We start from the raw sequence: 22,600 nt of genomic DNA, 5'->3' as shown, positions 1-22,600 counted from the left end.
ACACCCCCCCCCCATCCATTTAGGGTAACACTTTACATTAAGTGCATGTAATAAGTGTTAGTTAATAGGTAACAAGGCCCTCATAAATTGCTTATTAACATTATTATGTAAGACTATTTAAGCGTTAATAATAGCATCATAAACACGTTTTCGGTCACTAGGTGGCACTTGTGAAAGTTGCAAAACCCAACTTTTTCCGCACTCATCAGATTGTAACTCCAATCTGCATAACACTGCACGTAGCATCTAAGGACCTTCATGGTTAAAAGTTATTAAAGAAATTTTTATAGTCGACAAACTGCAAAAGTTATTACTTATAAGGGCCGTATTAATTACTAACACTTATTTTAGTCTTATTAATACACAATAATGTTAATAAACATTTTATAAGGACTTATAAGGGCCTTATTACCTATTAGCTAACACTTATTACATGCTCTTAATGTAAAGCGTTACCTAATTTGGTATCAACAGATTTGGGAAAGTGGAAGATAAACTTCACAGGCCTTTAAAGGGCTAATTCAATGTAGCAATATTAAGGTGCTTCACCAGGCGGGACAGTTAGCTTAACTATCCCACTATATAGACTTATGAAAGGAGATGCCCCTAAAATAGAAACAAGTCAATCTCCAGAAAAAAAACACTAGTTTGTTTTACTCTTGTGGGAAATAATTTAAGTATTTACATCATTAGGTTTGCCTTTATACATTGTAGGCCTCATCTCCGACAATGATGAAACCCAGTACCGCACTGAAGTAGACCACGCTGTCACTTGGTGCGCAAACAACAATCTTCTGCTTAAACTGTAACGTGCATGGATAAGTAGACACGTTAGCCCTTGGCTAATGGGTTGGACCCTTTAGTCGACTGATTAACGTAGTCGCTTGCGGTGTGGGGGCCACGGGTTCGCGTCCCAGATGCGGCATCCCGAGCTGCCCCCGTGAATTCGCTACAATACAGCTAAAACCCAAGAACTCATTATTGACCTCCGATGCATGCCGAATCCTAAAATACCCATACAAATGAACGTAGACCCCATCACCACCACCGACTCTTTTAAATTCCTTGGAACATACATTAGCAATAACCTGAAATTGAAAATTAACACTGAACACATCATTGCAAAAGCTCAAAAACAACTTTACTTTCTTAGGCAACTTAAAAGATATCAGATCAAACATCAACTGCTCGTTCTGTTTTACTCAGCCATTACGGAGTCCATCATAACATCTTCTATTACAGTATGGTATGGCGGCACAGACAGTCAAACATGGAAAAAACTGCAGTGGATTGTCAACAAGGCACCCAAAATCATAGGTATCCCACTCCCCTCAGTTGAATCTCTACATACTAACCGGACTGTAAAGTGAGCAAAGAAGATAACCTCAGACCCCTCACATCCTGTTCATCACCTCTTCCAGCTCCTTCCCTCAGGGAGGTGCTACAGGTCACTGTCAACTAAGACTAAACGCTTCGCAAACAGTTTTTTCCCCTAGCCATAAGGACTCTGAATTCCTCCCTATAGTCCCCTCCTCACACGACATTGGCATAAACACCACCACTCACCTGTTAAGCCTGATATGTCTATTTCTATTACTGTGTAACTGTATTGTTCATGGTAATATGTGGAGTGCCTGTTGTTGTCCATGTATGTATTGTGCTGCAGAGTGTAAAGTGTACCAAAAACAAATTCCACCGGCCTTGGTCGTGTGGCTAATAAAATAATCTATCTATCTATCTATCTATCTATCTATCTATCTATCTATCTATCTATCTATCTATCTATCTATCTATCTATCTATCTATCTATCTATCTATCTATCTACATAAGGTTAATAATCAACAAAGTTTAGATATACAATGTAAGGGTTTACCTGTGTAGAATGTATGATTATTACAAATCAAATGCAGCTATTTTTTTTAATCTTAGATATGTGATAAACAGTTTGGTTTTTTTTTTTATCCTAGATATGTTGCAACTGGAAACAACGGTAAGTGGTGTATAATCCTGTGTCAATAAATGATGACAAAACACCTACGGAAAAAAATTTGTATTAAGAAGTACAGTATAGTACATGTTAATACCACTAAAGAGCACAAATAAAAATATAATGGGGTATAAATTTGGGGTGATTCTATTCTCTAAAATCAAAAAGGTGTGGTCAAAGGTTAAGCCCCACAGTAGGTGGAAGTCGTGCCATAAAGGTGTGTGTATCAGGAGGTCAGGCAGCTGCTCCATGGACCAACTCGGTATATTGTTGTACTTAGTTTTTGTGATACTAACAATAAATCTATTCCCATCAGACTTGTAAGTAGTGGACGTTGATTGATTGACTATTTGACCGTGATTGATTGACTTTGAAAAACAGTGTGTCGAGAATAAAATTCTCTCATATTTAAGGGTAAAGAGTTGGTCCGTTGTTCCACAGCCAGGATGGAATCCGCATTGTTCCCCCTGGATCTGAGATTCGACAATTGGTTGGAGCCTCCTTTCGAGCACCCTAGAGCAGACTTTCCCAAGAAGGCTGAGCAATGTGATGCCCCGATAATTGGAGCACACCCTCTGGTCCCCCTTTTTGAACATGGGAACCACCACCCCAGTCTGCCACTCCACAGGTACTGTCCCCAACCACCACGCAGCACTGAAGAGGCGTGTCAACCAAGCAACAATGTCCAGAGCCTTCAGCATCTCAGGGCGAATCTTATCCACACCCGGCGCCTTGCCACCGAGGAGCTTCTTAACTACCTCAGAGACCTTTGCCAGGGATATGGGTGGGGCTTCCCCTGAGTCTTCAGACTCTACCTCCTCTACTGAGCACGTGTTAGTCGAGTTCAGGAGCTCCTCAAAGTGTTCTTTCCCCCAGCTCGACAACATCCCCAGTCCGGGTCAATAGTTCCCCTCCCCGGCTGAACACAGCCTGAGTCAAGCTCTGCTTCCCCTTCCTGAGTCGCCGGATGGTTTGCCAGAACTTCCTTGAGGCCAACCGAAAGTCCTACTCCATAGCCTCGCCGAACTCCTCCAACACCCGAGTTTTTGCTTTCGCAACTGCCAAAGCAGCAGCCCTTCTGGCCTCCCGGTACCTGTCTGCTACGTCTGGAGACCCCTGGGCCAACTAAGTCCGAAAGGCCTCCTTCTTCAGACTGATGGCTCCCCTCACCATAGGTGTCCACCAGCGGGCTTTTCAGTTGCCGCCTCGACAGGCACCGATGACCTTTTGACCACAGCTCCTGCCTGCCGCATCTACAATAGAGGCTTTGAACATGGCCCACTCAGACTCCATGTCCCCAGCCTCCCTCGGGATACACAAGAACTTCTTCCGGAGGTGGAAGTTGAAGACCTCACGGACAGCGGCCTCCGCCAGACGTTCCCAGTTCACCCTCACTACACGTTTTGGTTTGCCAGGTCTGTGCAGCAGCCTTCCCCACCATCTGATCCAACTCACCACCAGGTGGTGATCAGTTGACAGCTCTGCTCCTCTCTTCACCCGAATGTCCAAAACATATGGCTACAGATCTGATGATACAACCACAAAGTCTATCATCGATCTTCGGCCTAAGGTGTTCTGGTACCAAGTACACTTATGAAATACCTTATGTTTGAACATGGTGTTTGTTATTGCCAATCCACGACTCACACAGAAGTCCAATAACAAGGCACCGCTCGGGTTCAGATCGGGGAGGCTGTTCCTCCCAATCACGCCCCTCCAGGTTTCTCCATCGTTTGCCACGTGAGTGTTGAAGTTCCCCAGCAGAACTATAGAGTCCCGACATGATCACACAAGTGCAACACAAGAGATACATGCTAGTGGTAGTGGACAGATTCAGTAGATGGGTGGAAGCCATACCCACTGCCAAACCAGATGCAACATCAGTGGCAAAGTTTTTGTGTAAAGAGGCGTTTCTCAGGTTTCACATACCAGACAAGATTAGTTCAGACAGTCGGGAACATTTTGTAGCAAAAACAATGGCATTGGTCATCAAAACATTGGGAATTGGATGTGTCTACCACCCACAGTCACAGGGGATGGTGGAAAGGGCTAATGGTAGCCTAAAAGCAAAAATAGCAAAAAAATGTGCAGACAGCAACAGCATGCTTAATTGGGTGGAAGCACTGCCTTTGGCTTTGATGAGTATGAGAATGCAAACTAACAGAAGCACGCATCTAACGCCGTATGAAATGCTAACGGGGCACCCCATGCCAGTACCATACCTCAGAGGTCCTATGGACCTCCACTTGAGCAGCTCCAGCAGGAGCTGACTATGTGCAGCATCTAACCTCAATACACAAGCTTATATTCCAACAGGTGAAAGGTGCCACCGGGCGAAGAACAACTGATATCCCAGAAAACCTTTAAGCAGTAAGTCCGGGAGACTGGGTGTACATCACAGTGTTCAAGAGAAAGTGGAATAAGAAAAGGCACGAAGGACCCTATAAAGTGATTCTGACCACTCCCACTGCACTCAAGGTTGAAAGTAAGACTGTTTGGTATCATCTCAACCAGTGTTGCAGAGCTGAGGAACCGGGAGGAACACTAAGGGAAGTTAGAGAGGATCTACAAGGAGCAATGAAAGGACAGGCTGAGGAAGTTACACCTCAGGAGGATGGAGACAGTGAGAAGGCACGTTCATTTGAGACCATGGTACCCACTCTGCAGGCTAGGATGCGGCCTGCAAGGGGGCATGTGCGTGCTAGGTTTGATAATTTACTAATAATATTCCTATCAACTGAAGGACATCCCACCAATCGCACTAAGCGAAGCCTAGTTGAGAATCACTACAGGACCAGTCTGACAGAACTGCAGCAGTACTATTTAATGCAACAGAACTTGTGGTGGCAATGTGTTAACTTTTCGAAAGGACCTGTATTACAAACAACAACGATTTGTTAACTACACTAACACTGCACTAAAGGCATTAGCTGAGCAAGTCCAAGCCACATCACAAATGACATGGCAGAACAGGATGACATTGGATATGCTGCTAGCGGAGAAAGGAGGAGTTTGTGCAGTGTTCAGTGATGCTTGTTATGCATTCATCCCTATTAACACTGCTCCCAATGACACATTCACGAGAGCCATGCCCCAGCTTGACAATTTGGTGATAGAACTCAAAGAGAATGCTGGTCATGGTATATGAGACATGGACTGGTTTGAAAAAACATTCGGCCGACCTTGGGGTGCACTGTTTGCCAAGATAGGGATGGGTATAGCATTGATAATAGTGGTGCTGCTGACAATTGCTCTAGGTTGCCTAGCTCCATTGATCTCAGCTGTGGTTAAACAGATGACAGCTGCCGAGTGTGGACAGTTTTTTATGTCCGGACAATTTCATTTGACCCCTGCTATCCCCACAGCTCCCTCTGTGGAGGGCAGTCTGATTGATTTGGATGTTTATGCACGTACAGGGGACCACATTGCCGACTATGCCATTTTCAAGGTAGCGGACACAGAGACATAGATACTGGCCTAAGTGAGACAACACATGGAGTACTCCTGCTCCTTTTGTGAAGTTTACTATGACCATCTGACCAATGTCACCATGAGGGCATTGGTGCTTCAATTTCTACCTGATCAGACACTCTTTTTTGATGGTTTTGGGGAATGAGAGGTGGATCCTTCCATCTCTTGTTTGCCCCAATCAACTGCTGAACTTTGTTCCGCATTTACTAGAATAAGTATTGTTGTAAAAAATGACACTGTTTGTACTCCTGCTGAGTCCACCTGTCCCTAGACTGCAGTATTGTATGCCAAGTATTGGCTGAAGAACTGATAATTCAGTCTTTGATGTATCCTGAACCTATGTGGATGCCTGCAGCTTTGGATGAGTTCATAGGTCGTCATGCTGTGATTGTCGCTCGAAGAACAAAGTTTGAGGTTGTGAACATGACAACATCATGTGGCGGAACATCCTCTACAGCTTACAGTGGAAATTGGACAGCCTTCCAGGGCAGACAGAGGAATCAGTGCCACCGTGCATCGAATGTGCTTGTAACCTCTCCACAGCGGTGGCCCTTAACGATGCGTAAAGCATCTGGGTTGAAGCACAAAAGATCTTCTCTTCCCCACCACTATTCATCATCATTATGTTAGATTGTACTAATTTCGTTTACTGAGACTGGTGCTTTAGAAAGTTGATGTAATTTTGACTGCACTTTGATATCATTTTGATTTCACCTTTGATCTACATCTGATTTTAGCTTGCTCAAGCACATGCACAGCATTTAGCCACATTTGGAAACATAAGTCTTTTGACCTCATTGTGAGTTTATATTAATACCTATGCAATCACTGTACCTATGCACTGTACCTATCAATTTATAACTAAGGAAATAATGGAGTATACATTTGGGGTGATTCTATTCTCTAAAATCAAAAAGGTGTGGTCAAAGGTTAAGCCCCACAGTAGGTGGGACTAAGTCGTGGCATAAAGGTGTGTGCATCAGCAGGTCAGGCAGCTGCTCCATGGACCAACTCGGTATATTGTTGTACTTAGTTTTTGTGATACTAACAATAAACCTATTCCCATCAGACTCGTACGTGTTAGACATTGACTGATGAACTATTGGACCCTGATAGATTGACTTTGAAAAACATTGTGTCGAGAAGAAAATTCTCCCACACTCATATAATGAAAATGTGTTGTCGGCTACTGGGGGAAGGCTATCTCGGAAATAATCTGCCCACGCGTTAAGCTGCTTTATCCGCCGCCAAGCCTCCACCGCGCGCTGAGAGTTTCATCGCGGTGACGAGTCAAACGGAAACGGGACTAAGTGGAGGAGAATGGGAGAAGGAAACACGCCGAGTGTGAAATATCACCCAGTGTAAACGCAAGATCCCTTTTTAAACTCACATCCGTTTCCTTTTTTTGTTTTTTTGCGCATGGGGACGTCACTGCGCCCACCTGTGTGACCGTCCCCTTCACTTAGGCCCGCCGTGACTCCGGCACGGGGCGCCGCGGGGAGGACCGCGAGAGGCTGCGCACTTGGGAGATACACGTTCGGGGGAATTTACGCGTATCGAGAAGCTGGCAGCGGTGATTTGGACATGGAAAACGCCGGACTTTGGATGTTTTGGATAACCAATTGTCTCATTCAAGGTAGAGATCACGCCCTTTCCTTACTTTTAATGCCCCCTAACCTCTCTCAGCCCTGTAGTTATGTTTATGCGTTCGCTGACAATTAGGTTGCACGCCAAGTCGTAATGGTAATAACTGTGCATATGACCGGGGGATTGGTGGCGTCCATTTTGCGTTGACACTGACACCAAAGAATGGATTTTGGACCACTAATGATATATTGATGACTTGGACTTAATTGTTACCCAAATTATAAATCAACTGTTCTTAGTATTAGAATATCAAAAATGAGAGTGGCAGCCGATAATGATTAATGCCTTTGATGAATTCGTTATTTTTCATTATTTTTTTTGATTGGCTATAGTTTCAGGATATTGTTGCGGACCGGGGTTCTCATTCTGTTTTATTTACCTTTTAATTTGGAATTAATTTTGGTTTAGAGGGTGACTACCTCATATTCATTGCTTAGTTGTAGTCTAAGTTGAACTTTGATGTAGCTTATTCCTCACAATGATCACAAAGCGTTGATGTTTTGACGGTGTTAGGGTGCATCAAATGACTCTTTACGTTTGTACTTGCATGAGGTTCATACATCATGGTCACCAAATCCCTTAGTCATTTGTGGTTTTACACCTGATCTGTTTGGTGCACAGATACTTTTTTTTTCTTCAGTAGGCTCCACAAAACCCCCATGTATCTCTACTGCATTAATGGGCAAATGCAATTTGAAAAGGCTTTGTTTTTCCATCCTTTTATTTTTTCAACCAGTCAATCAGTGCTACCCGTTGCCCTAGTCCCATCGATTCTGTAATTGTGTGGGGAGTAAACCTTGGCTGGTTTTAACAGGTGCTGGGGTGTAATCAGACTGAGATGTGGCCCGCCGTACAGCTGGCAGTGCGACCAGTTGTAGAGCTTTAGCTGAATGAAAGGGCTATCCCTTGCCCCATTGTAACAGGTGCAGCAATGTAATCAGACCAAGATGGGGTCAAACATACAGCTGGCAGGAGGGTTGTGGATTTGAAAGAAAGGGGGTATACATATTATGCAATAATAAAAGGGATTGTCGCGACATGCTGATGTGTTGAGCTGCTGTGACATCTGGTGTGATTGCTTTTTTCTCTCACCCAGTGATAAAGCCCCAGCATCAGTTGAACAGTAATTTGTTAGTGTGTACGTTGGCATGTGTGACTGTGTATTTGTGCTTGTCTGTTGGACTTCTGTATGTGTGTATAAGCCTGTGCACTGTGTGTGTAGGATTGTCATGTTGAAAAAGAGAAATGTGGATTAGTGCTGCAAGTGCAACCAGACATGGTGTGACGATGCTTCTGCTGCCAAGGGTTTGCTCCATTCTCTGTCGCTATGTCCTTAACTTGGTTTGTTGTTGCGTACTTTGAACATGTCAGCAGGCTGTCAGCCCCAGCACATGCTAGTGTTGCTAAACGGATGTGAGTGCTGTCAGGTATGTGTGCACAGGCAGGCAAAGATACATTTTCCTGTTCAAAACCTCCTTCATAAAAAGTTGTCAACACTGCAGCTCATGGAGAGATGGAAAAAGGCTGAGAGGGACAGCCAGACATTTCCCATGAATAACAGCATAATCCACTGCCCACAGCTGGAACACTGGGCCAAACACAGACGCTTCCCCCCCGAAGAATAATCCAGCATCACAAACAGTTTTTCTATCCCTTTTCTCATTTGGTTACTAACTTTATGACTGACGGTACACGTCCCCTTCCTGAATTGGCACATTTATATCCTGTGTATTTCCCCTTTCTCTGTTGAGCTTGCTTGTCTTCCTTTGTGGGCCTTTCTTCATCTTTCTCCATCTCTTAGGGTTTATTCTCCTCTCATGTCCCAAAACACAGACGCAATAGTCATCATAATCCTGTGAGCTCCCCTTGAACACTCTCCAAACACACACTCCACATTCCAACAGTGCCAGAGATTATACACACACACACACACACACACACACACACACACACACACACACACACACACACACACACACACACACACACACACACACACACACATACAGACCCAAAATCAAATAAAAACACTAACAGATTACAATTATTTTACTATCTATCTATCTATCTCTATACACATATACATAGTAGTTTGAAGTGCCGAGAGCACATGTATATGTATACTATGTATATGTATATGTGTATGTGTATGTGTACATGAATGTGCCGAGTGCACATTTATTTATAGGTTGGGTCTGCACTTGTGTGTCTGTGGGTGTTTGTGCGTTATTGTGTGTCAGCTGTTCTTTTGCTCTGTCTGTCTCTGTGTGAGCTGCTTCATGTTTCTCTACATAGCAAGCCACAAGGCCAAAGAGACAATCACAGTATGTAATCCCCAATCAATCACAGATTCAATGGCCTGAAGATTAGAGTTTATCTGTTCTTCTCTCTCCCTCTCTCTCCATGTCTTTTTCATCTTCCAACGTGACCCATGACTTCTGTGTAGTGGTATCCTTGAATTATCCATGATGGCCCACTAAGTAGGGAGACATTATAGAGAGATTGTGCTGCTCTGTGTAAGAACACTGCAGATTACTTACGTGATCTTTCCAGTGGTTAGCACTGTTGCCTCACAGCAAGAAGGTCCTGGGTTTGAACCCCAGGCCATCCCAGGTCCTTTCTGCATGGAGTTTGCATGTTCTCCCCATGTCTGTGTGGGTTTCCTCTGGGTGCTCTGGTTTCCTCCCACCATCAAAAAGACACGCATTTTAAGGTTAAGTTTTCTGTCTGGTCCCTGAGCAAGGCAACGGGAAGAAGAACTGGAGTTGGTCCCCGGGTGCTGCAGCTGCCCTCTGCTCCTATACAATTGTACGGATACAACTCGTTGTAAGAATACAATATCAAATAAAGTGGCTTTGTGGCTTCATATCTTAGACCCCTATCAGCTCACCAAATAGCCAGCAAAAATGACTGATTGCCGTTCTGTGCATCTGAAGTGATATCAGCCACTCTCCACTCAGTGTGAAAGACACACACATCACAATCCTCTATAGCAAGTTATATTTACGTATAAGTGCCAAAATACTACATAAAGGTGGTACCAAAAGGAAACATAATGAACCCACAGGAGAGTAGTGAAGCCTTCAGGTAGGTTTGGTGTCCAGGTGAAATTCTAATTCACTTTAAGTAGTCTTTTGTGTAAGAAAACATTGTCCCTCCACCTTTCTTTTCCATTAAAATTCATTGTAGATGCAAGACAAGTGATAACGGTGTGAGATTGGTACATTGTATGCGGGATGAGGTAGTAAAGAGGCTGTAAACTTCAGAGGATAAAGGTTATATGCCTCTAACACACTGGCCAACACCGCATCACGAGGTTGTTACTAGTGCCGCACAGTTTGCAGAAAGAGCGTAAAACAATCTAACTATTGTGAAGTTAGTTTCCCATGGTCTATTTTTGCTTGTGTGTCCGTGTTTATGGATCATTGTATAAGAATCATCTGGGCTGGTGAGGTCATTTCCCATACCTTAAACAATGGTGCAGCATTTGATGAATGGAACCAGTGAGCGAAGAGGAAGGTGGCAGAGGATGAGAGATGTGGAGCTGACACAATCTGACAGATGTTTGAGTGTGTGTGTGTGTGTGTGTGTGTGTGTGTGTGTGTGTGTGTGTGTGTGTGTGTGTGTGTGTGTGTGTGTGTGTGTGTGTGTGTGTGTGTATGTGTACATACATTTGTCAGAGAGATGGGATGTGTTTTCTAACCTCACCTAAAACCCCTAATCAGCTTCAGAGCTCAGAAGGATGCAAGTCTCAGTGGGGGTGGTGTGTGTGTGTGTGTGTGTGTGTGTGTGTGTGTGTGTGTGTGTGTGTGTGTGTGTGTGTGTGTGTGTGTGTGTGTGTACATTAGCTTCAAATAACTGCTGTGTATGTACAAACATCTTACTCTCTGGCCATTTGTTCAGTCTGCGGTGACCTCATTCCCTCCTCCCTTCAATATCTCCTACTCATATGTATGGCTTTGCGTTTAGGAGTGTATAGCTGTGTACAAACATCTCAATGATTCAGTATTTACAAGTTTCATAGTCCTTATATGGACTTACCAGAGACCAAACCAAATCCTGTTCACTCTAAATCACACATAGTAGGTGTACAGGTGCATGCAGACTTGCGCCTATCCACCTGTCCAGCTTGGAAAATGTGCAGCCATAACATTTATATGTAACAGTCAATGTGTCAGCTCTTTGCAAATAACTCACGTTGTTGGTTTTATATTACCTAAGTGTCTATCTTAAGTGTTTATCTACCAACATGGATACCTTTTTTTTTCATGTCATGTACTTATCTTGCATTTCATTATTTTGGTATTGCACGGATCAGAGAGAGAGGGGAGAGGAAGAGAGAGAGAGAGGGTGCACATACGCACACGCGCACGCACGCACGCACGCACGCACGCACGCACGCACGCACACACACACACACACACATATTTATATATACACACACACACACACATATATATATATATATATATATATATATGTATGGTAACTACTAGAGCCTAACTTCTCTCATGCTGATGAAATTTAATATCGTAAATGTTGTAATCTACTCACACTGCTAACCTCCAAGGCCTCCTACACGCACAAATCAACAAAGGCAGAAATTATAGTGGGCATGTAAGATATTGCTAATACTTTATACTTTGGCTGTATTACAAGGCCATTAGATTTATTGTGTTAACAAATCACAAAAGCCTCAGGTCATGCAGTAGACGGATAGCCTATTAGGTCTTTATCATGCAATATCAGTAATGCTGGGGTGACGATTTCAGCAGCACAAATGGTTCACGTGGTGTTTGTATTAAAACAAAATAAGATTCGTTTCTCAATAAATAGATGGACAATAATAGGGCATCAAATTCATTTTGATATTACCTGAATCTGGACTGAAGTCTACAGTACATCAGTGCACTGTAAAATTAGCAAAAAACAAAAACAAACAAACTGTTCGATAATTTTTTTTAGAATATCTTTATCTTTAAATTAGTCTACAAAGAAGTTTTCGAAATCAGGAAGATTTTTCACTCCTACCATTAAATGTGGACCCTCTGATACTGAAAAGCTGCAACATGAGCTCGCCTTCAGATTGTAGTCTTCTGTTGAAAGGCTCGTTAGAACGATGTATTCAGCCTACAGTATTGCACAGGACTAGGCTGGCTTTTGGCGTCAGCATCGCACATTTACATTTACTGCAGCTATGGATGTTTTGAATGATTATTCCGCCTCAGGATAAGCGACCCCCCCCCTTTTACTCCCCAATTATACTTGGTCAATTACCCTATTTTCTGAGCCGTCCCGGTCGCTGCTCCACCCCCCACCCCCCTGCCGATCCGGGGAGGACTGCAGACTACCACATGCCTCCCAGTTCCCCCTTCCCCCTGAACGGGCACCCCGACCGACCAGAGGAGGCGCTACTGCATCGACCAGGACACACACCCACATCCGGTTTCCCACCCGCACGCACTGCCCATTGTGTCTGTAGGGACGTCCCGACCAAGCTGGAGGTAACAATTATCGTAATAATTATTAACGTAAAATGCACATGCGCATTTTAATGCAGAAACCATCTTAAAATATTGCATTTTTAACGCAAAGAAACAGTGGGCGCTCGTGCCGTGATCAGAGCCTTGGCCGTGATCAAACGAACGGATCGACGATAACGGCCTACTGAGCCAATGAGGAGGTAGAGTAGGCCCGTACTATCTCATATCTATGGTCTGATGACAACTAGTAGACCGCCACACTACCCGGACGCCCCGGGTATTAAGCGGCTCGTTATATATAGTTGCATTTTTTTATGGGTGCATTCTCAAAGTCTTCTGAAGAGGTTGAGGCAAAAGGGTCTAAGGCTTTAATTGCAGAAAAAGCTGAGTGCTCCTATCTGCTAGACCTATTCTGGTTTATGGTGACATGTTGGACATATCTGCATATGTTGTATAAAGTGTATAAAGTTTATAATACTGTCTAAAGATGTTGCTGTCATTTGTTAGACTTTCTAAAGCGTCCAGTTTTGATTGTATGCTGGAGTTGGTTGTCTGTTAGTAATTTTTTTTTTTTGTCACCATAGCCATTACTGAAATGGAAAGATGCCCTTTGTGACTAGAGTAAGCCTTGTGTGCAATATGCAACATAATGACTCTACTGGGACTAATGCCTTAAAGACCCACACAGTGGTTAAGAGAAAATTAGTCTCTTGGAAAATTAGTGGTTGGAATAAACATCTTTCTGCTCCTCTGCCTTTCTCTCGGGTTGTGCTCTTGCTCTCATTCATTTTCTCTCTTGCATACCCTTGTTCCTTGCACTTAGTTTTTTTTCCTCCAGCAATTATAATAACTACCATATGCCATGTTGTTAAGATCCTGTTGTAGAGATGGAAAACAGAGATCAAAAGTAGAAATGAGTTCAAAACCTAACAGATTTATTGCAGCTTTAATGTCGTTTTTTGAAAAGATAACACATTACAGTATAGCTAACATTTGCAATAGCAAGCTTTTTGTTAGGGCTCGGTCTGTTGACCAACCTGGCAACCAGCAATGAGAGCGGGGGAAGGGCGCGTCTGAAACACCTGCAGCCTACCTACTCGTTAACCACTCTAGTATAAGTTTGTTTGCTTTCCAGAACTCGTCGCGAGTTCGTCCTGAACAGTCCCGTGAGTAAATTCTTCGTCTCGAGTTTTGTGACATTTCTGTGTCTCCCGGTGGAGTACAGATTGTAGTATTCTCCGTGTTTTTGCTTGTTTGATTATTCCCTTGTGTCAGTTCTCCTTGAGAGCTTGTTCGGAGAAGAACTCTCTTTGTGTTTTCCCCATTGGATTTTCCCATCGTGATTTTCTAGTTGAGATCAAGTTTTTGATATTCTAATTTCTCCTCTCTCACTGTGGATCTTATTACTCGGTTGGACTTCTACCTTAAAGGAGCAGTTTGTGTTTTTTCCCCTTTCGGACTTTAAAGGAGCAGTTTGTGTTTTTTTCCCTTTCGGACTTTAAAGGAGCAGTTTGTGTTTTTTTCCCTTTCGGACTTTAAAGGAGCAGTTTGTGTTTTTTTCCCTTTCGGACTTTAAAGGAGCAGTTTACGTTTTTTCCTTTTCGGATTAAGGGGGCAGTTTACGTTTTCCCATTTTTAAGAAGCTATTCTCAAGTTCCGCCTGAAGCGCCTCCCCCTTCTGTCCAGGCCCGGCCGGCTCTCCTCTACGAGTCCTGCCAGGTTGGTGCTTTACTTTGTCTTGTGTTGTCGCTATTGGGTTCGTTCTACAAACCTTAACAGTACGAACTCGCCCTCACTATGAACCCAGACAACCTAGACGCCAATCCTGTCCAGGCTGCTCTCTATAAGCAGATTCAGCTTACAGCCTCCCACGGCCAGCAACTACAAGAGGCCGCTGTTGCCATGCAGGGCCTCCGGGCTCAGGTGCAACCCCTCCAGGCTTCGGTGGATTCTCTTTCGGCCCAGCAAGCGGCGCTCGCGAGCCAACAAGAGGAGGTTCTTAAGCAGTTGCAAACTCTCACAGCGGCTATCACCATCCAGCCAGCTGTCCCACCAGTTCCGGCCGCCCCTCCTCCAGCAGTGCCCGCAGCCGTTGCCTTAGACAATCCTACCGTTTATGTTTCGGATTTCCGGGAGCCCAGTATCTCCAATCCCAAGCCTTTTGATGGCAACTTTGAGACCTGTGCCACGTTCATCATGCAGTGTGAGCTTGTCTTCGCCCACCATTCCAGGGGGTTCACCACAGATGCTGCAAGAGTTGCTTACGTGACTAACCTGCTGACTGGCCGCGCTGCTCAGTGGGCCACTGCTTCCTGGTCCATGGGGGCCAGTTTCTGCTCTTCCTACGATGACTTTGTGGCTGAGCTTCGGAAGGTATTCCATCATCCAGTGTACGGTCAGGATCCGGGTGTCCGATTGAGCAGGATCCAGCAGGGCAGTGGCAGTGTCACTGACTACTCAGTCGAGTTCAGGCTGGCTGCGGCTGAGAGTGGCTGGAACGACCAGTCACTTCGGGTAACCTTCCGTAGGGGCCTCAGCGATGCCGTCAAGGATCAGCTAGCCACCCGGGAGGATCCTACCTCTCTCGACGACCTTATCAGCCTTGCCATCCGCATCGATGGACGTCTCCGCGAGAGAAGCCGCGAGCGAGGTCTACGGGGAACCGTTTCTACCTCTCAGCCATCCAGAGCTTCCGAAGGGGGCTCTTCTTCGTCGCACTCCACTTCCCCTGTGGCAAGCCTCTCCTCCTCCCAGACAGTGACAGAGGAGGAACCTATGCAGCTTGGGCGTACACGACTGACTCCCGCTGAACGTGAGGCCCGGTTCAAGGCAGGTCTCTGTCTTTACTGCGGTCTTAAGGGACACCGGATCAGCGAGTGTCCTACGCAGCCAAAAGATTAGGCTCACTGGGACCCCGGGAGATCCTAGTGAGCCGTCTTTCCTGTTCCCGCCATCCTGCTCCGGCTAACCATCTTGTGAGCGTTACCCTGGCTTGGGCAGACCAGCGGCTCACTGTAGGCGCACTCATCGATTCGGGAGCTGATGGGTGTTTCTTGGACTCTACGTTTGCTGCTCAAGCTAACATTCCATGTGAGGAATTGGAGAGGCCAATAGAGGCCTTTGCTCTGGATGAGCGCCGCCTGGCCAGTGTTACCCGACAGTCCTGTCCCGTGTCTCTCACTATTGCTGGAAACCATGTGGAGAGGCTTCAGTTCTTCGTCATCCAGTCTCCCTTAGTTCCTGTGATCTTGGGGCGTCCCTGGTTGGCTCAGCATGAGCCACACATTGCTTGGTCGTCTGGTAACATTTTGGAGTGGAGCTCCTCCTGTCACGCCCGGTGTCTTCAGGCCGCACCTGGTCCAGCAGTCCAGACTGTTCCGATTGCCCCTCCTCCCGATCTTTCCTCTGTTCCTCCCAAGTATCATGATCTCGGGGAGGTCTTCAGCAAGACGCGGGCTAAGTCTCTCCCTCGGCATCGGCCATATGATTGTGCTATCAACCTCCGTCCTGGGGCCTCTCTCCCTAGCAGTCGTCTTTACAGCCTTTCCATTCCCGAGAAGGCTGCTATGGACGATTACATTTCAGAATCGTTGGCGGCAGGGCTCATCCGACCCTCATCCTCCCAGGTGGCAGCTGGTTTCTTTTTCGTTAAGAAGAAGGATGGTGGTCTCCGACCCTGCATTGATTATCGCCAACTCAACGACATCACCATCAAGAATAAATACCCCCTGCCTCTGATGAGCTCCACCCTCGAACCCCTGACCCAGGCGACTGTCTTCACTAAGCTGGATCTCCGGAACGCCTACCATCTCGTTCGGATCCGGAAAGGGGACGAGTGGAAGACAGCCTTTAAGACTCCCCGTGGTCATTATGAGTACCTGGTAATGCCGTTCGGCCTCACCAACGCCCCGGCGGTGTTCCAGGCACTCATGAATGACATCCTTCGCGACATACTCGACCAATTCGTTGTCGTCTACCTTGATGACATCCTCATCTTCTCCAGGTCCCTCGAGGAGCATCTCCAGCACGTGCGGCAGGTTCTCGAACGCCTCCTTCGTAACCGGCTGTTCGTCAAGGCTGAGAAATGCCTGTTCCATTCTGAGTCAGTGGACTACTTAGGTTTTATCGTGGAGGGAGGCAAGACTCGAGCTGATCCTCGCAAGATCAAAGCGGTGGTGGAATGGCCGGATCCTAAGTCACGTAAGGAACTGCAGAGCTTCCTCGGGTTCGCGAACTTTTACAGGAGGTTCGTCCGAAACTACAGCTCTGTAGCAGAACCCCTCACCCGTCTAACCTCCCCCTCTCAGCCGTTCGTCTGGTCCCCAGCTGCTCGCTCTGCATTTCTGTCGCTCAAGGAGAGGTTCACCAGTGCCCCCGTCCTACTCCATCCCGATCCCAAGAGGCAGTTCATAGTTGAGGTGGACGCTTCGGACACCGGATTGGGGGCTGTGCTCTCCCAACGATCAGAGACCGACCAGAAGGTTCATCCTTGCGCGTTCTTCTCCCGCCGGTTCCTTCCCGCCGAGGAGAACTACGATGTTGGTAATCGGGAGCTTCTCGCTGTAGTGGCTGCACTTGAGGAATGGCGCCATTGGCTGGAGGGGGCAGAGCATCCATTTACCATCTGGACTGATCATAAGAACCTGACGTTCATCCGGGCAACCAAACGTCTCAATGGTCGGCAGGCACGGTGGGCCAGTTTCCTCAGTCGGTTCGACTTCACACTGACTTATCGTCCTGGCTCCCGCAACACCAAGGCAGATGCTCTGTCTCGTCAACACCTTAAGGAACCTGTAACGGTGGAGCCAAGTCCCGTCCTCCCTGAGACCAAGGTCGTTGGCGTGGTGACCTGGGGCCTTGAAACGGTGGTCAAGCGCGCCTTGCGCTCCAGTCCAGCCCCGAGCAACGTGCCGCCTCGCCGACTGTTTGTTCCGGACTCAGTGAGGTCTCGGGTCCTCAAATGGGGCCACACCAGTCAGCTCGCTTGCCACCCTGGAGTCCACCGCACTTTCACTTTCATAGCTCGACGGTTCTGGTGGCCCACTATGAGGAGGGACGTCAAGGAGTTCGTCATGGCCTGCACCATCTGTGCCCGCAGCAAGGCCTCTCACCAGGCACCGGCTGGTCTGCTGCAGCCCCTTCCTATTCCCAGTCGGCCCTGGTCCCATGTGGCGTTGGATTTTGTCTCTGGACTTCCTCCGTCTCAGGGCAACACAGTGATCCTGACGGTGGTGGATCGCTTCAGCAAGGGTGTTCACCTGGTGGCTTTGCCTAAGCTTCCTTCTGCTTCAGAAACCGCTGACCTCCTGATGAGCCACGTCTTCCGTTTGCATGGACTTCCCAAGGACATTGTGTCAGACAGAGGGCCCCAGTTTGTTTCCCGTGTGTGGCGTGCTTTCTGCAAGGGGTTGGGCGCCTCGGTCAGCCTTTCGTCGGGATATCATCCGCAGACTAACGGACAGACTGAGAGGATGAACCAGAGTGTGGAATCTGCTCTCCGTTGCGTCGCTGCCAAGAAGCCAACCTCCTGGAGTCAGTTTCTCCCCTGGGTCGAGTATGCGGTCAACTCCCTGGTCAGCTCCGCCACCGGCCTCTCGCCCTTTGAGGCATCCCTGGGTTACCAGCCGCCCGTCTTCTCTGCACAGGAGTCCGAAGTGGAGGTTCCCTCCGTGCAGACTCATCTGGACCGCTGTCGTCGTGTCTGGGAGATCACCAGGGCTGCGCTGCTCCGTGCTACGGAACGTGCCAGACGAGGAGCTAACCGTCGCCGATCCACAGCACCAGCTTACCAACCCGGACAGAGAGTCTGGCTGTCCACCAAGGATCTCCCCCTTCAGTCCTCTGCCAAGAAGCTGAATCCCCAGTTCGTTGGACCCTTCGAGATCCAGGAAGTACCCAGTCCTGCAGTTGTGCGTCTTAAGCTCCCGGCCTCCATGAAGATCCATCCGGTTTTTCATGTGTCCCGAGTAAAGCCTGTCTCCGAGAGCCCCCTTATGCCTCCGGCCCCAGCTCCGCCTCCCCCTGAGATTGTGGATGGGCATCCACAGTGGAAGGTCCGTCGGCTGATGGACGTCCGACGCAGGGGACGGGGGTTCCAGTATTTGGTTGACTGGGAGGGCTATGGGGTGGAGGAACGAAGCTGGGTATCCCGCCAGCTCATCACGGACCCTGGTCTGCTCGCTGAGTTCTATCGCCGTCACCCTGACAAGCCTGGCAGGTCGCCTGGTGGCTCCCGTAGAGGGGGGGGTACTGTTAGGGCTCGGTCTGTTGACCAACCTGGCAACCAGCAATGAGAGCGGGGGAAGGGCGCGTCTGAAACACCTGCAGCCTACCTACTCGTTAACCACTCTAGTATAAGTTTGTTTGCTTTCCAGAACTCGTCGCGAGTTCGTCCTGAACAGTCCCGTGAGTAAATTCTTCGTCTCGAGTTTTGTGACATTTCTGTGTCTCCCGGTGGAGTACAGATTGTAGTATTCTCCGTGTTTTTGCTTGTTTGATTATTCCCTTGTGTCAGTTCTCCTTGAGAGCTTGTTCGGAGAAGAACTCTCTTTGTGTTTTCCCCATTGGATTTTCCCATCGTGATTTTCTAGTTGAGATCAAGTTTTTGATATTCTAATTTCTCCTCTCTCACTGTGGATCTTATTACTCGGTTGGACTTCTACCTTAAAGGAGCAGTTTGTGTTTTTTCCCCTTTCGGACTTTAAAGGAGCAGTTTGTGTTTTTTTCCCTTTCGGACTTTAAAGGAGCAGTTTGTGTTTTTTTCCCTTTCGGACTTTAAAGGAGCAGTTTGTGTTTTTTTCCCTTTCGGACTTTAAAGGAGCAGTTTACGTTTTTTCCTTTTCGGATTAAGGGGGCAGTTTACGTTTTCCCATTTTTAAGAAGCTATTCTCAAGTTCCGCCTGAAGCGCCTCCCCCTTCTGTCCAGGCCCGGCCGGCTCTCCTCTACGTGTCCTGCCAGGTTGGTGCTTTACTTTGTCTTGTGTTGTCGCTATTGGGTTCGTTCTACAAACCTTAACACTTTTGGTCAGAAGCATTTGGCCTTGCCTTGCTTTTTTTCTGCAAGGTTTGCAGGGGTGAGTCTTCGGAGGACTGACAGCAGGGTGACAGTTCTCAAGATGATGCTTGGTCTTGGTTTTAAAACACTTCTACCAAGACTGAAGGAAATGTGTTTGGATTGCTTAGTGGATGGATGTTAATATTATCCGTGGCTATAAATTATTTGAATTTTGCCCTTACTAACAGGGCATCAAATCCCTATGTGGTAAGATTTCCCAGCACTTGCTGTCCAGAATATGTTCAGTAGTGTTTATATTCTATTGACCTAAAAAAATATTAATATGTATTCTGAACAGCTTACCATACAATGTATGATAATCATTTTCATAACATGCTCACAGCAAAAGCCAAGGAATACTCTTAATGGCCTCTAAGGAGGACATGCTACATATCAAGTTGGTTCATTTTGTGATACGATGCTTAAACAGCTATAACTGTTGTTGTTTATGGTTAAGCTACAAGACTGGTGATGCCTGGAAGATATTTTCCAAAGCTTACGGGACCAACAAATGCATTAACTTCTTATCAGGGGAACAAATGGGACCATTGACAGGAAACAATCAAAGGCAGACTGGATCGTCTTACTTGTGGGAATGATGCATTACATGAAGGTCATGAACGCAATAGGGATGACTTTAATATTTTGGGTAGCAAGGTGACGTAGTGAGAAGCGAGAAATGAGACCGTCCTCCTCGACTCAGAGAACCCGTTTAAGCGCCCATATTGGTAAGCATCCTACGTTGCTGCAGTGTGCTTCAGTCTCCACCAACTCCAGGAATGTTGCTTCATAACTGACCCTCTGCTCTCACGTACCCTTGGAGGAGGGGGGGGGTCAAGCGGTAAAGAAACGTTCCCTCTTGGGGTCTGTGATGTTCAGTATTAGGGGAATACACCTTTAAGGACACAGGGAATTATGGGATAGAAAACAGAGCAGCCAGGGGGGGCGGGAAGGTAGACGAGAGTCAGTCGGATTATGTGCACGTTATGCATGGAGCGAAATAAACATGCCGAAGTTCCACGGCTAATTCAGAAACGGTGTTATCATCTGTGAGAGTGAAAAGTAGGTCATTACAGGGTCATTGACGTATCACATAAAAATGTTTTTCCCCTCCTCATTTTTATTAATTAATTAATTTATTTCTTTTAGGGATTCCACCCCCCCTTTTTTTCTCCCCAATTGTACTTGGCCAATTACCCCACTCTTTCGAGGAGTCCCGGTCGCTGCTCCACCCCCTCTGCCGATCCGGGGAGGGCTGCAGACTACCACATGCCTCCTCTGATACATGTGGAGTCGCCAGCCACTTCTTTTCACCTGACAGTGAGGAGTTTTGCCAGGGGGGGTTATGGGTATATGGGAGAATCACGCCATTCACCCCAGTCCCCCCCCCCCCCAACAGGCGCACCGACCGACCAGAGCAGGCGCTAGTGCAGCGACCAGAAAACATACCCACATCCGGCTCCCCACCCGCAGACATCGTCGTGTTGCTTCCGGCTTGGTCGAACCGGCGATCCCCTTGTTGGTAGGCAACGGAATAGACCGCTACGCTACCCGGACGCCCCAAGAATGTATTCTTTGGCTGTGAATAGCCTTTTGTTGAGATGAAGTTTAAAGTGTAGCGGACTCTATGGACATAATTCCCTATAATCGATTCTGGTCGATTTGAGAAAGTGTTTCCGGGTTAACAGGGTGAGCTACGACGATGATTGGTTGGGGCGGCGCCATGTTGCTGGGGCTGTTGGTTTTGGATAGAGAAATAAAAGACACACACGTTCGTGTAGTCCAGTTGTCCATCTCTTCTTTCCTGCAATTTCCATATTTGTGATCCCAACGTTTGTCTGCGGGGCGTTTCCAGAGACAACTCTTTATGAACATGACGACTAATGGGGTTTCTCTCAAGCTGCCGGAGTTCTGGGAGTCGTCCGCCTCGGCTTGGTTCGCCCAGACAGAAGCGCAGTTCGCATTGCGGGAAGTTACCGCGGACGCCACAAAATACTGCTATTATGTGGTGTCGGCTCTCGGCAGTTCAACAGCAACCAGAGTGGTGAGCCTCCTCGAAAAATCCTCCGCAGCAGGATAAAAACCAGACACCCAAGGCTCACCTGTTGAAAACTTGGAACTTTCTGACGCTGAGCGGGCCAGCCGGCTGTTCTCTCTACAAGGTCTCGGTGACAGTAAGACGTCTGAATTTATGGACAGGATGCTGGATCTCCTGGGGCAGCACAAGCCCGACTTCCTCGTCATCCAACTGTTTCTGCGACAGCTGCCTTCTCAGGTACGGGCTGCTTTAGCCAACACCGCCATCACTGACTGTCGTGCTCTGGCCGAGGAGGCTGATAAATTGTTCCTTGCTTGTCAACAGCACTGCACGGCCGCGTTTTTTCCTGCCCAAACATTTTCACCATGGCCTGGAGACACAACAGTCGCCGCCGCAGCAGCAGCTCCTCAACGGCGGCAGGACCACGGCCTGTGTTTTTTACCACGCAAAGTTTGGACCCAAGGCTAAGCCCGGGCGGTGCCGATCTCCATGCAGTTTCAGCGCAGCGGGAAACGCTGGGGCCGGCGCTCAGTAGTGGCCATGTGCGTCGGCCGAACTGGCAGGCTGCTCTTCATCCAAGATACCATTTCTGGACGGCGGTTCCTGAGCGACACGGGCACGCAGAGGAGCGTCCTGCCCGCATCGAGAGTGGACATCCTGCCCTGTGGATATGCCCCCCCCCCCATGGAAGCCGCTAAGGGCAGCCCCATCCACACTTATGGCACTACGTGGAGCTGTGTTTCGGAGGATAGTGGTTCGGTTAGGACTTTGTCACGGCAAAAGTGGCCGTTCCCCTCCTCGGAGCGGATGTCAAAAACCGCCGCTTGATCGACGCTGTCACTTTATGCTCATATGTGTGTACTCTCAGTGGAGCGGACTCCATCAGACTTGTAATATTTGCTAGTAATATTTGATTTGC

The 22,600-nt window shown here is 47.3% G+C and overlaps 1 protein-coding gene across 1 annotated transcript in view; it reads left to right on the top strand.

Annotated features, from left to right (window-relative positions):
- Positions 1–6,912: 6,912 nt before the first annotated feature.
- nectin1a (nectin cell adhesion molecule 1a) overlaps positions 6,913–22,600 on the top strand; it is a 33,420-nt gene continuing 17,732 nt past the window's right edge. Inside the window, exon 1 of the mRNA XM_056285048.1 lies at positions 6,913–7,095. Coding sequence (XP_056141023.1) covers positions 7,044–7,095 — 52 coding nt within the window. The 5' untranslated portion in view covers positions 6,913–7,043. The remainder of the gene's footprint in view (positions 7,096–22,600) is intronic.

Source organism: Lampris incognitus, chromosome 8 (assembly GCF_029633865.1).
Source record: "Lampris incognitus isolate fLamInc1 chromosome 8, fLamInc1.hap2, whole genome shotgun sequence".
Lineage (NCBI taxonomy): Eukaryota > Metazoa > Chordata > Actinopteri > Lampriformes > Lampridae > Lampris > Lampris incognitus.
This window is presented reverse-complemented; position numbering and strand designations above follow the sequence as displayed.